Here is a 15,787-nt window from a genome sequence, read left to right as displayed (position 1 = left end):
GCATTTGAACTGGCTTCCCATTGCCCGAAAATAGCATGCCATTGCTCGAATTTGCATGTGGTAGTCTATCACGGAATAACGTGAAACTCCATGATTGCGCTCGGACTGACTTCCCATTGCCTGTATTTGCGTGTAGTAGGCTATCACACAATAAGGTTAAACCCCATGATTGCGTTCAGATTGCCATTGGATTATACTTCCAATTTCCCTTGTCTGATAAACTCCACAGTCTATTCTGGTTTGCAGCCGTTCTCCATGGTGTTAGACAAACTGCATGTGATGGCTCTTTGCATCTAATGTGCAGCTATTTTAAAAGGCAAATAGCATCAGCCGAGAAGGCAGATAATTACCAGAATCAGAACAGGCATACAGAGGGAACTTAACCATTGCCTCAAAATTTGCAATCCTTCAAACAAATCTTGTTAAGAGATAGCACTTTTGTGTGCCTAATTGCTAGTTTGCATGCTTGCACACTTCCTCTTTGTTTCCTTTACCACACCTACTTTCTTTCTGCATCACTCTAACTAGCACCATTTTCTCCTCTCTCTCTCTCCTTCATTTAACCATGTGTTTGACTATGCACAAAAAATTTGTAACTAAAACTACTTTATGGGTTTTTTTTTTAAAAAAAGAAGACTAAGTGACTGTACATCCAGCCCCTAAGGGGCAATGGGATGCTGCCCTTTTCCTAGCCAGATCGGGCCCATGGCAACCTCATACTGCAGCCCTTATCCAGCCTTTTGAGGATGAAAAAAGGAGCTGCAAAAAGCGGCTCCTTTTTGCGCCCTCAAAAGGACACCATAGCTGTGTTGCTGTGGCTAAATGGTGCTCCTTCAGTGCTGTGTCGTATGGATGCAGTGTTGGAGGAGCGTCATGATGCTGCATGCGATGTGGAGCAGTGCACGGCATCAGGGTGCCTTGGTGGGAAGTCGGCCATGTGTCATGAGGACGCTACACCCCGACTCTGCCCCCATGCTGGCCTTATTGGCCAGTGTGTACAGGGCCTAAGCTTATTTTTTCTTAATGGGCAAGTGTGGGACTGGTTGTTGTTTACCCCTTGCTGTACCAATTTGATTAACTCAAAATGTAAGATCCAGTACTCTCAATTTTTAACAGATCCTATTCTCAAGAAAATATTTGTTAGTGGAGACATTCTGTGTGGCTCCAAAGTTTTCATATGTCTCTAATCTGCATGACACTTTGCAAAATAATAATAATAATAATAAAATAAAAAAAAATCACTGAAATGCATTCTGAAGTTGAAGTTGCATGTGATAGAGACCTGGCTGCTGTGATGTTTCACTTGTTCATGGATAAAATATACTTCTCATTTTTTACAGGCTGAGGGTGTAAACAGAATCCTTGGAGAGGTAATACTCACCATGTGTGTGCTGAAACTTTGTCCTTCCTGGCTAATAAAAACAGCCAGAGTGGTACTAAGTGGGTATGCAAAGCAACAAACACATCCTTGTATCAAGGGTTCCAACATGCTTAGAAGAAAGTGGTGGTGAAATTTCTGCTGATAAAGCCCTCCTCAAACCTCATGGTATTTGATCATGGCTGTGCCTATTTGAGGTCAAGATGAGGAAGCAAGTGCCAAGACCTCAGGCTCAGGGGTTCCAGTATGACGTGGCTTACCAAGATCCTTTTCAATCTGGCAACAAGAATGGTTATAGTGGAGAGAAGGCTTTAGTCACCGTTATGGACAAACTATGACATGAGCTAGGCAGGCTGTTGGCTGCACTGTTCTGAAATTCTCCCTGTCATTGACCATAGTATCTTTCTGGGCTATCTCTCTGAAAGCTTTTTAAATTCAACTTCTACATTAGTACCTTTTGTTACCAATAAACTGGATGAACGCTAACAAATGGAAAACAGAACTGGTGCTGGCAATTTTAAAAGGCAGATTGGTGAAAAAGGGATTCATTCTGTAATGGACACAGTCAAAGTCACCTTGAAGATTCATGTTCACTATATGAGTATATAGTTCGCCCTCTGTTTTCATGGACGATCCATTCAGGACCCTCCATAGGCTTGAATGGGGTGCACTATTGTAAATAGCGGAGGTTGCCCCTCCTTGCATATTCTAGTATACGGATCTCAGATCCATGAGTTAGGAGGGGTGACTGTATTTCTGGATCTCATCCAGGTTTCAGCACTAGCCTGGAGTATATTTACACAATTGAGGCTAGTGTGCAGGTTGTGTCCTTTCCTGGAGCTATCTCATCTGAGGGAGACACATGCATTTTGGTTGTATCCCATTTGGATTACTGTATGCGGATTACTGCCTTTGAAAAGTTTTCAGAAGCTTCTGCAAATCCAAAAGATTCTGACCAGACTCTTGATTTAGCATAGCTACAGACAGCACGTAGCCCACCTTTCTACCACAGTTTCAAAGTTTTCTTCCAGGGCACAGTGCAAAGTATTGGTTATATAACTTGGGTCTAGGCAATTCTATCATATGAGCCTGTCCAAACTTTAAAATCTCTGGGGTAAGTTATTTGCTACAGAGTGGGAAGACTGTAAATAAGCATGAGTAAGTATGCAAGAATGAGTAGAAATGAGTGAAGAATGCCAGATCTCAGGGCACCAGCTGATGTTTCAAGAAATTTTTCTGCTTCTTCAGGTAGGGTGTTTCAAATCTCAGGGCAGGTGGCACTGCATGAAGAAAAAATTTGATTTTTGTTCCTGAGGTGGCTTTAAAGCCTAGGCTCCTATCTTTAGCCGTCCTCCAAGAAGGCAGAGCTCTCTAGCTCAAAGCAAATATTTTTGTTTTGTGTTTGTGGCAGTATATTAAAAAAAATCAGGAAAAGAGCTGCAGGAAGAGATGGTGAATGCACACTCTTGTGGCCATTATGGCATTTGAAGCAAGGTAGGGACTGGAGTTATGAATCATAAATGTTCTTGATGGGAAAGCATTGGCAGTAGCCCTACAGAGTCAGGCAGTGGGGAGACTCTCTGAGGACTGGCAGCAAGTTTTCCACAATCCTCAGCTGCAGTGTAGACAGTAAAAACAAAACAAAAACCCTCCCTTTTTCATGCACGTGGTAGAGCAAAACTGCACTAGCAGGAAAAGTGACAAAAGCTGCAGGTACTAGGCATATTTTGGCACCAGCTACTGAAAGATGCTTTGGCATGTTTTTATTGCCTTTGTCCTATTACCTAGTTGCCTTCCCCAAAGTCTCAAGCCAATTACACACATTCCCCTTATGCCTATTTTCACAAAACAGTTCTTAATCACCTCCCACCCTGTGGTGTAAGAAATGCCCATCTGCACCACCAGGCCTGCCCTTGTGATATCACATTTATTGTGAGTCCAGAAATCCAAGGGAATTGTCTGCTGCTGACCTGGCAACCCTGTAACCCTTCTGACAGCAAACAAAGGCCTTGCTATTCAGTTGAATCTTTGGTAGTTAGGCTGGGTTGCTGTTAGAGGCTTTTAATGAAGGTAGATGCTGCCATTTGTTTTGTTTTTGTCTTAAATGAATTGGTTTTTAACTACTTTAAGTTGCTTCCATTAATCTGCTTCATCTTTTTAACCAGCACTATTTTGTTTTGTTTCACTCTTAGCTCCCTTGAGTCCCCTTTGCAGGAAGGAAGACAGGCTATACATCTAACAAACAAACAAACAAACATTTCTCATCCCTTCCAATCTGATCTTTCAGTTGAAGAATCCAGAAACTAAGCTCTGAAAGGTCTGCAAGCAAAGCATGTGCTACAGTTCTGAGCTACACTCCTTCCCTTTTAATGTTCAAGAGAACTGGAACACAGGGCATTTCTTCCATTCTTTTTCATTTTGGTAATGTCACAGTGTGACATTACCATTTGTGATGTTGTCTAATTCACCCCCTCCCCTTCCTGTGCTTTGCTCATATTTCAATGCAATGCCATCAGATTGGCAACAGAAACAATGGACAAATACAAGATCTCTCAAGGATGATTAAAATGGAGGACCCTGCAGGACTGGAGCCTGAACTAATTGCTTTGATAATAGGAAGAGAGTGTCTTTGGCCACAGCTGTTGAGAGACAGAACAAGGCAGGTGGCAGGAGCTGCGGGGGAAAGAGAAAAACAGATGTTCACTCCACAATTTGGAACACTTCTACAGTCTACTTACAGTAGCCCAGTTTCCTTCACAGTATATTGTACAAATAATTAATCTGAACCATCTAAGTCTGGGTGCAGGGAGGAAATCAATTTGCAGAGCACATGTCTGCAATAGGCAACTGATTCTAATAATCTGACTAGAACAAAAATAATTTTTCCTGTTTTTAATGGTTGATTGCTTTCCATTTGTTCAGTTTCTTCACAATTTCTCCCATTTTAGGGGCAAAATAATAGGATTCTGTAACTACTTGATGAAGACAAAGGTCCAACAGCTGTTCTGGGTTTTTAGAAGGGAATAAAATAACCTGAGCCAGGATAACCATTGCAAAAAAAAAATTGAGGAAAATCTGCAGTATGAAAAACCAAAGATTCTATTCATGCTATATTTGCCTACATTAAAGAATAATCATGTTGCTAAAGGCCATTAATTACATTAATGTTATTTTAAAACAACAATGTTAAAATTGGGCAAGATATATTCCAACCTAGATTGCTTGTAATAGAATATGAAATCCAGCTTCCCTATCAGTTTGGCCATTTCGTGAACAGAGGGCTTGCCTACATGGGTGGTTTACCCTGAATTCTCCACCAGGCTCATTTTTCTTGTTTCTGTGATGCAGGTCTTCATGATGCCCACACCTGATTAGGGGCTTCCTCTCTCAACACACATTTAAATAACTCATCTTTTGCTGCAGATGGTTCAATGTACACACATTTTATTTCATGCACAAAATTGTTTAAAATATTGTGTATAAAATTACCTTCAGGCTACATGTATAAGGTATACATGAATGAATTTCATGTTTATACCTTCTGAGTCCCATTTCCAAGATACCTCATTATGTATATAGGAGACTGGGTGGTGCAGTGGTTAATGCTGGTAATGCATCCACAACATTATAAGTTCGATACTAGAGGATGGCTCCATAGTTGACCCAGCCTTCCATCCTTCTGTAGGGTGGTAAAATGAATATCCAGCTTGTTTAGGGCAATTGACTTACACAGTGTAAACTACTTAGGGAGTGCTAGTTCACTGATAAGCAGTATAGAAAAGAACCTGCTATTGCTATATGCAAACCTTCCAAATTCCAGAAAAATCCAGAATCTCAAGTATTTCAGAAAAGGGAGATTCGACCTGTACTAGCACCTACATCAGCTTCCAATCAACACCAAATCCCTGATTATTGCACAGACTCCTTTTCTGCCCTCCCTTTTCCTGAATTAATAGTCTTTCACTCCCAGTTTTCTCACATCACACCATTTTCCACTATCCCTCCATGCTCTTCCCTCTCTCAGTAAATCTCATTTTACATAAAAACCTACACTTTTTGTCATGTTCTCCATAATTCCCTGGAAGTTTCCTATGAAAGTGTTCTGGAAATCTGCAAGATTAGCACTTGAAGAAAGGAATGTGTTAGCCCAGCTCCCTGTTTCACTGAACTGCTTAAGTGGATGGCATTAGTCCACAATTGTGTGGACAGCATCTACACATAAAAGTAGACCATACAAAGAGAAAACTTTCCTGCACAGGCCTATAAATCTCCACATGGGAAGAGTGATGGAGCTGGAGACGGGGAGGCCTGGGTTAGCCTGTTTGAATGTTGGTTCAACACACTTCCAGAATGAGTGAATAGGGATCATTTCTATTTACCACATTAACACATCTTACTATTATACAAGCCTATTATAAAAACAAAACAAGACATCACAATCTGCTATCCCTGTGGCTATTAGAACATGGAACAATGTGGAGACACAATGCTTATGAACAAAATTACCAATAGTAAACATTTACAAGAAGGGAGAAGAGACAGCTTCCAGAGAGCTTTGAGATAAATTGTCAACATCTGAAATCAATACAGATCACACATTTTAGCAACCATATATATCTTAGACATGAATTAAATTAATAGGATATAAATACATACTGTAGTATGTATGTCTACACAGTGCAGTATATATATAGTCTAAACTATATATAGACTATAGTAGAATGCCATTATTTTGATGGAATACTTAGATGATGAGATACTATGGAATTGATATGATATATATGGAACAGAGCATGTTGTATAAATTATAATCTGCATATGCAGAATAAATGCATTTTAAAAAAGCACAAGCCACTTTCTTCTTGGGGGGAGAAAAGCTCAATTGTGGTTGGGACTGGGATGCAGGAGGTTTAATCCTCCCCTCCCATGCCAGATTTTAGACACCCCCCAACTCTCAGCAGCTTTTTTCCTGTTAAAGTAAGGGTTAACATGCCATAACACTGCCGGGTACTCGGTGAAGGACCAGCGCAGGTTAGGTGGGCGGGGGTGTGTGTGGCCTTGGTACATAGGAACACCGTGTCCCTCACCAGGAACCACCTCCGACAGACCACCCATATCGAGTGTATTTACCTGACCCTAAAGGCTAGGGACAGTCTGGGGATTCTGTTAGTGTATCGGCCACCCCGTGCATTAGCAGACTCCCTTAACGAGCTGACACAGCTGGTTGCTGAGCTGATGTTGGAGACGCCCAGGCTTCTTGTCCTGGGCGACTTCAACATCTCCCTCACGGCCAACTATGTTCCATCTGGTGCGGCTCGGGAATTCATGGAGACCATGACGGCCATGGGCCTGTCCCAGCTGATACAGGGTCCTACGCATTGTGCGGGTAATACTCTCGATTTGGTCTTCTGTTCGGAGGTGGAAAATCCGTGGGTGGAAATAGCTAATATTTCCCCCCTGTCATGGACGGATCATTTCCTGGTAGAGGTGAAAATCAAGGCTTCTACCCAGATCCCCCCCGGGGGTGGTGGACCTGTTAGGATGGTCCACCCTCGAAGGCTGATGGAACCTGAGAGGTTCCAAGAAGCCTTAGAGGGGTTCGCGGTTGAAAATGACGGCGACTCTGTTGATGCCCTTACCGGTATCTGGAATACCGGCCTCTCCGGGGCTATACACAGAATCGCTCCCAAGCGTCCTCTCAGGCCCGCTTCCAATCGTAAGCCCTGGTATACGGAAGATCTCCGGGCGAGGAAGCGGGTTCTGCGACGACTAGAGTACCGTTGGCGGAAACACCTTCGCTTACACGACAAGACTCTCCTAGACCGATTGTTGAAGGACTATGGAGAGGCAATACGAGCAACAAAGAATTCGTTCTATGGTGCTCGTATTGCGTCCGCTGAGTCGCGTCCGGCAGAGTTGTTCAGGGTGGTCAGGGAGCTAACTCAGCTCCCTCCTGCCCTGAACCAGATCCTTGAACCTTCTAAGGCCTGCTGTGACCTGTTTAACGACTTTTTTGTGGATAAAACTTCTCGTATAAGCGAAGGTCTGAACGCCGACGTTAAGGCAGAGCCAAGGGTAGAAGTGTCCAGAGCCTCCGCGGACTATGTTATACTGGATGAGTTTGAGTCGGTGAGTACCGAGGATGTGGACAAGATCCTCGGAAGTGTTCGGAAAACAACCTGCTCTCTTGATCCCTGTCCCTCGTGGTTAGCAGCCCAGGGGGGACCGGCGGTAACGACGCTGTTACGCCGGATAATTAACACCTCTCTCAGGGATGGGCGATTTCCATCGGATCTTAAATTGGCCATTGTAAGACCAATCCTAAAAAAGCCCTCCCTTGACCCCCTGGTACATAATAATTATCGGCCTGTTTCGCTGCTACCATTTTTGGGGAAGGTGATCGAGAGGGCGGTTGCGCTCCAGCTTCAGATGGTCTTGGATGAAACGGATTATCTGGATCCATTTCAAACTGGCTTCCGGGCGGGTCACGGGGTTGAGACGGCCATGGTCGCCCTGGTCGATGATCTCCGTCTGAGCGCTGACCGGGGAAGCGTGTCCCTGTTGGTGCTCTTGGACATCTCAGCGGCTTTCGATACCATAGACCATGGTATCCTTCTGGGACGCCTGGCTGAGGTGGGAATTGGGGGCACTGCGCTCCAGTGGTTCCGTTCCTACCTCTCTGGGAGGTCCCAGATGGTGCAGCTGGGAGACGTGTGCTCCAGCGAGCGGGCCCTTAAAACTGGGGTCCCTCAAGGAGCCATTCTGTCTCCCATGCTATTTAACATTTACATGAAACCGCTGGGAGAGATCATCCGGAGACATGGGGCGCGGGGTTATCAGTACGCTGATGACACCCAGATCATTTTCTCTATGTCTCCGACTGATGCAGTGACCGGGGATGGCGTCTCTCCTCTCGTGGCCTGTTTGGAGTCAGTAATGGACTGGATGAGGGAAAACCGACTCAGACTTAATCCAGAGAAAACGGAGGTACTAGTGATGGGTTCCCCCGGTCCAGGAATGGCGGTGGTTCCACCTGTCCTGAACGGGGTCACGCTCCCTGTGAAGGACTCCGTGCGCAGTCTGGGAGTGCTTCTTGATTCGTCGCTCCATCTGACTCCTCAGGTGAATGCGACGGTCAAGAGCACTTGTTACCAGCTCCGGCTGATTCGCCAGCTGCGCCCATACCTGGACCGGAGGGACCTAGAAACTGTTGTACACGCTCTGGTAACTTCGAGATTGGACTTCTGCAATGTACTCTACATGGGGCAACCCTTATACCAAACTCGGAAGCTCCAAATTGTACAGAATATGGCAGCCCGGCTGGTCACTGGCGTATCCAGGACCAGCCACATAACACCTGTACTCAAAGATCTACACTGGCTGCCCATTCGCTTCCGAGCTCAATATAAGGCGTTGGTTATTACCTATAAAGCCCTAAATGGCTTGGGCCCAGGATTCCTAAAGGACCGCCTCTCCCCGTACAATCCGCCTCGCACCCTCAGAACATCTGGGCAGCAATTGCTGAAGGTGCCTGGGGCCAGGTTAGCTTCTACCTCAAGAAGGGCCTTTTCCACAGCTGCCCCAGCCCTTTGGAACACGCTGCCCATGGAGCTCCGCTCATCTACCACCCTGGCCCAATTTAGGAAGGATCTCAAGACCTTCCTATTTAAGCAGGCATTCCCCGAATAAAGATCCTGTGGGCCTCCCTCCTCTTCCGTGGCCATGAGGACGGGCTAATGGGGCTTTTATTGCTGTTTTAAAATGTATATTAATGTTTATGTATTTTTAACTTTGTATTTGTGTGCACTTGCACTGTTGTAAGCCGCCCTGATCTTCTTGGAAGGGCGGGATAGAAATAAAGATTTTATTTATTATTATTTATTAACACTGTTGTTTTGATGTGGACCGGAGTCCTGTGCAACTATTTTTCCAAAAGAGAGTGAGAGAATGAGAGAACTAAGTTTTTGAGGAAAAAAATAAAACAAAGAAAAGAAGCGTACTTGCTTGACCTCCAAACAAAGTATTTTTCCTATTTCAACAATGTCTTACTTTCTCTGTTTTTTCTCTCTTTTTCTTGGCATATGTGCCAATTTCAGGCTCATGAAATTACTTGGAAAGCCTTGGCTTCAAAGAGAGAGAGAACACTTCAATATTCTCAGGGGCCCTCCCACCTTTTCCCTGTAGTGTATTTTGCTACATAAATAGATCATAGCACAGCTAAAAGATTCCCTTGCAGTGGAGGCACAAAGGACTGTTTGGAATAGGGACTGGCAAATCCATTTATTTTCCATGTGTTCACCCATAAATCCATTTTTCCTGTCTCCATCTGCACTGTTGTTTTTTAATATATGTGAAAATGCACAATTAAAACTATATTTTGTTCAGAATACACATTATGAAATATATTTTGATACTTTTTTTGAGCAGAGAACTGTGTGGCAATATTTGAGTAGTGCAAAAGTCAGTGAATAAGTTCCGATCTACACACAAGTCCCATATATGTGTTTCAGGTTACTTTGATTCACAAGGTTCACAAGGATTAAAATATCTGAACATCTTTTCTGATGGCCTCAAGCAGGTAGATGGTTTGGAGTGCCCTTTGGCCACTCCAGCTGTGAACATGCCCTGAGTGGTGCAGGACTACAGCAACCAGACATTGCGGTCCTGAGGCTGGCCGCCGCCACAGTCTGCAACAGACTGCTGGCAAGGAGCACTTTTTTTGCACTCTTTTTGTGACTGGGTGTTAGCCTCCTTAGGTGGCCGCAATGCAATTTCAACCTGATCCAGCCATCTGAACATCATAATCCTGGGTCGGCTTGAAGGTGGTGCTTTTTGCCCATCTGTTTTGGGCCTAAGTAAGGTTTATATTGCATGTCAAATATGTAGATTAGTATCTGTTATTAAAAATGAAAGGAGATATGGCATTTATACCCTGAAAGAAGGTCAAATAATTTGAGAATGATCAGATGGGAACAGAATATGGTCAACATTTTAATAATTCTAACTCTCTCTCAGCCTCAGAGAAAAGTAAAGGCAACTCCCCCCCCCCCACAAATCTTGCCAAGAAAATTCCATTATAACTTTGCCTTAGATGAGCCTCCTAAGCAAGAAGGATACACTGGTTTGTAGAGACAAATCAATTTTACAGAAACCAACTAATCTTAATCTTAATGTATATGTCCAGTCCAAGAGCATATTCAGATATTATTGGGCTGCAACTTCCATGCACAGTGGAACAGAATAATGGGAGCAGAAATCCAAAAAACATCTGGAGGACCAAGCCTTTCCCATATTTGTTTCAAGCCATGCCTTGTAGGACCAGGGATGAGCAGGCATGAATTAGTATTTCTGTCCCTCTCTTATTGATAGTATACCAGATATTTTTAAAAAGCCCAAACAAGACAGTATAGTGTCATAAGCACAATCATGATGTATGGGGATTTTACAAAATACCTCTAGATTATATTAAAACTTCAAGAATCATCCTTGCATATTTGTTATTTTATTTAGCACATTAAGCATGATGTGTGTGTCTGTGTCTGTGCCAGTAAAGAACAAATTTATATCCACTGTTGAAAGCTGTCCTTACAATACTTAATAAAAATGTTCTGATTTATTGGAAGTCAGTAGGGGTTTTTTCCATTTTAAGTGCGATGAACAGCAGATTCTTTACTGTATCTTGATTAAAATTTGGTAGGCTCACAAAGTACTAAACTCAAGTACATCAGAGGTAATCTAACTCAAGGCCTTCCCTGGCTTAAATCAACCAGTCAAATGAATACTTATGGCATAAAAACAGTTCTACATAAAGAATCTATGTCATTCTATGTCTGGGTGATAGTAGAGTTGATGCTTCAGGTTTTGAACATGCATGTTTGAGCCAGATAATAAAACAAATCCCAAAGTTTAAGGCCTCTGACTGCTGGTATTCTTGGTGTAGTTCCTAAATGTAACTCTTTACTGACATTGTTTTCAGTGACCATTCCTGTTTTGTTACATGTGAGTTTTGCACTGCATGCAATGATTTCATAATGTTATTTATAAAAACCACTACACAGAAACAACTAAGGAAAGTAAATTAACAAACAAACAGTGTATGAAATATTTTTATAATTTTAGTGTAAACATATTGCTCTATATGTTATAGAACTAATTGACTTGTGGAAGTTTTAAAGGGTTTTAATTATTTTTGTAATTTGATGGCTATAACCTATATTTGGTTGTCACGAATAACTGTTTGTTAATTTACTTTTTCCACTACACAGAAACAACTAAGGGATGCTTACCTTTTTTACTTCATATTTAATGGCCAACTTGATTCTGCTTAGACTTGGGCGATGATGCTCTGACCATGACTGTACAGTCACATCTCCATTCAGAATAGCCTCCACTTCTTCTGTGTCCCTGCAGAGATCCAGCACACCCACCACAAAATCCTTGCATTGCATAGATAACTTCCTATAATCATTCTAATAAAACAAAGAAAAACAAATGTTTTAACATTGCATCAAGAAACTTGTTTTTAAAAAGCTACATAAAATTTAGCCAAGATACAGTTATGTATAGTCACAATATGCTGCAACCCAGGTGAGATGAATGTGTTATTCTCTGGACGTTAGGATACTAAAACACACATGTTCTCTCACTATTGGATATATTGCTTAAATTTGGAGGGCAACAAATGTTTACCCTTGTTGTTGTAGTGCAGCACTTGCACAAAGTCACACATGCAAGGATTATTCAAAACATGAAAAGAGTCATGCCAGAGCAGACAAAGGTCCTGTCTAATACAACCAGATATTTGGAAACCAGAACAACCAGATGTTTGGAAAAGTCACAAACAAGATCCTTTTTCTGATGATGACCAACATAGAATTTGCCTTTTCCAAAGCATTTGCACACTGGGCTGACATTACCATTGACCTATCAACTGCAAACCCAAGGTCCACTTCCTGCACAGTCACTATTAGCCCAGACCTTCTTCCTAGTACATAGGTAATGTTAAGGATCCCCCCCCCCCCCCGCATGTGTAACTTTACATTCACACATTGGACACATGAAATACATTTGACATTTTAAACTCTGAACAAATTGAAAACTATGCTAATTAAGGCCAGTCAAATTTTTGAAGCTATAGGGAAATGAAAAATTGGGGACTGTAGGAAGATGCCAAAAGATAGTGAATTACCTTTCCATTACCATCCCTGAAAGAGCTCTGCATTCAACCCTTTGCTTTCAGTCTTTTGCTTTCACAAACCCTTTGCTTTCACAAACCACTAGGACTGATATATAAGAAGTATTGCTATTTTTTTCCTCTCTAGGCTGTGCATTTGTCAGCTGTCTGACAAGCAAAATTCCAGTATACGAAACTTTGCCCATCACTGTATGTCTGTGCTTGGAAATACTCTTCATTTACTGCCAGTCCTATATCTAGACAGATCTTGTAGCACCTTTGAGACTAACTGAAAGAAAGAAATTGGCAGCATGAGCCTTCGTAGACTTTAGTCTACTTCCTCAGATGCATTTGCCGATGCTGGTCCAATGCATGCAGAGGCTGGTCCTATGGTTGTTAAAAGTACAAGAGCCCAGCCATTTTTTTTAAAAAAAAAGCTGAAAACCAAATGGTACTGAAAACCAAAACGGAAAACGAGCCCTCTCTCATTTCAGAATGCTTCGTGTATAAGGAGCAAAGATAGACCTACAGAGAAAATTGGCACCAATTTTGGGGTCATCCACTGGGTTCCCATGACCAAGCATGAATTCAAACCCTTGTCTCCGGAGTCATAGTCCAACACATAAACCACTGTACCACAATAGCTCTCTGCTTCCACTTTAACTGCTATGTGGAATCCTGGAACTTCTAGTTTGGTCAGAGGAACCAGAGGAGCCCTCTGGCTGAACATTCTTAATGCCCTTCTCAAGCTGCAGTTCCCAGGATTCTACAGGATGCAGCCATGGCAATCAAACTGAAATCGTAGTGATATATTTGCATAGTGTGAAAGGGCCCCTGGTAAAGTAATAACATGAACATCTATAGACAAGCAAACAGTTCTCAAGGAAGATGGGCTATTTCAAGAATATAAGAATCATTGGACAAGAATGCCATTTTTTCACACTTTTGCATCAAGATTATAGTTAGAGATGGGGCAAATTTGTTTGATTCACATTTGATTCTTAATTTGTAATATGAGAACCAGTTCATTTCTGTTCTCCAGTTTTGTTGTTTTGTTTTTGTATTCTGTTATGCAAAAACATCAAATGGGTCAACAAAATCAATGTGTACAAAAATGTGTACATTAAGGAAAATTCTTCAATAAAAGGTGTGTATTAGGGGGAATGTGCTTGTAATCAGTGCACACATTGCATATAAAGTGTATATAGAAGGGCCTACAATGTTTTAGTTCTGTCTTTATTGTAAGCCTTACTGAATCCCATTTTAGGAGAAATAAATAATTCCATGTGCACAAAAATGCACAGGAAAAAACATACACATTTTAATCTGGGCTAGGGATGAAATTCTTTTTCCTATCCTATTATCACATGCAAATATGAAAAGTTTGGACAGTTTTCTTCTGAATGTGGGAGAAAACAAATATTATTGGCTAGTATTTTCCTGGTATTTGAATGTCATATTTTTGGAACAATTCATCTGCACAGAAATGTATGTGATTCTTCTGAGATAAAAACATTTTTAAGTGTTTTTGCACGTGCTTTAATGTTATGCAGAAAAGCCATGTGGATTTCTTTGCAGTGTATGAATACTATAAGAAAATGTCACAAAACCCATGCTGCTGCAATATTCTTCCCATAAGGAAGAATGTTCAGAAACTCTTCTCTTGGCCAGTAAGCAAATACCAACATTTTTTCTGACAGTAGGGTAGAATATATATAAAAAAGTTCATCCCTAGATTACCAGAGACAGAAGAAAACCAAGTGGCTCAATCCTCTGACAGCAGAGGATTTTCAGTGAGAAGTATACAGTGCTGTGCCTCATTTTATGGCTGCCTTAAACCATTAAAAAGCAGGGGAAATTGATGGTAGCAAAGGGAAAAGCAAAGAGTAATCACAGCAGAGAGTGGACTAATGATCTGACAAAATTCTTCTAGTTCGTATTTCACAGATCCACAAAGGATGAAGGGCAACAAAAAATTATCAGGGAAACAAAGCTCTGTGGACATGTTTAGTTTACAGAAAACAATGGAGGACTCCTCCAGACTGGCATTTTGCAGTGATCTGTCAGTATATCCTGTTTCTTGGGACCTTCCTCATCCAGACTAGGAATTAAAGGGGTAGTAGTGGCAACAGAGATGGGGAGATTGGATGGGAAATAAATGAACAGATGTATTCCTCTCTTCCTGCTCCTATTTCAGCTCTTTCTCTCTTCTCCACAAAAATGCCTCCTTTCAATGTTTTAAATTTTTTAATCTAGACTCTTAGTACTAAAGCAATATACTGCTATGCTTGGGAATATACACACACATATGCTCATACTAATCAGTCTGTGAATTCAGGCAAAAAAAAAAAAGCTTTCAGTGACACCCACCACCAGCCAACCGCCTTCTCTCTTTCGAAACTGTGCACCTTCAATGCCTGTTGAAATTTAATGGGGGAGGGAGGTGATCCACCCAGAACAGGAGCCTACTGCTTTATCACTAAGGCTCTGGAGAGAGTTTAAAGAATTGAAAACATTAAAGGGACAAGATTTGGAAAATGAAGGGTAATGGAGGGTGTGGGCAGGGCAGGCGTGGCTGGCTGCATCCTGGGTCTCTAGCTTAGGAAACTGACTCCTCGTGAGTAACAAACTTGCACAGGCAAGGGTGCTTGCAACAGAAACTTTAATAATGCCCAGTCAACACAACTTGCAACTTAGTCCCAAGCTCTTCTCACAAACATAAACTTTCAACCACCTGGCCCCTGGGGAGTCTCCACTCACAGCCCCTCTGCCCCTTCAGCTGGATCCTTGTGGCTTGCCGCCAACCTTCAGCGTTCCCTTCGGTACTTCTCCAGCAGCTCCCTCTCAGCCTTCTCTATTTCCTTCAGTTTTGGGCCTTGTTCTCAACACTCGCCCTTCGGGTCCCACCACTCGCCTCCCAGACTACCTCTTTCCTGCTGCCTCCAGTCTCCTTCTCCAGAGTAAACAAAGTCTCTTTCCAGTCTAGGGTCTATTAGCTGGTCCTCCTCGTGCAGCCCCAGTTGCTGCACCCCGTGTTTCCCTTGAAGGGAAACAGGTATATCCTTTCGTCAAGGGCTGTGGGTTACCTGGGCTGTCCCTTCCCCGACTGCCACTCCACATGCCTCTCCTCCTGACTACTTATAACCCCCTGGGGCCACACCTCTTCTTCTGGCTCCTCCTCCTTCTCCTGTGCCACCTGACCCTCTTCACCCCTCCCAACTCCCTCAGCTGCCCCT

At 42.5% G+C, this 15,787-nt stretch overlaps 1 protein-coding gene across 1 annotated transcript in view; it reads right to left on the bottom strand.

Moving 5' to 3' along the window:
• TRPC7 (transient receptor potential cation channel subfamily C member 7) overlaps positions 1–15,787 on the bottom strand; it is a 189,794-nt gene that overhangs the window by 98,233 nt on the left and 75,774 nt on the right. The window contains 1 exon segment of the mRNA XM_042452360.1: positions 11,665–11,847. Coding sequence (XP_042308294.1) covers positions 11,665–11,847 — 183 coding nt within the window.

This window comes from Sceloporus undulatus, chromosome 2 (assembly GCF_019175285.1).
Source record: "Sceloporus undulatus isolate JIND9_A2432 ecotype Alabama chromosome 2, SceUnd_v1.1, whole genome shotgun sequence".
NCBI classification, from domain to species: domain Eukaryota; kingdom Metazoa; phylum Chordata; class Lepidosauria; order Squamata; family Phrynosomatidae; genus Sceloporus; species Sceloporus undulatus.
The sequence above is the reverse complement of the archived record's forward strand: the minus strand, read 5'-3'. Positions and strand labels throughout refer to the sequence as shown.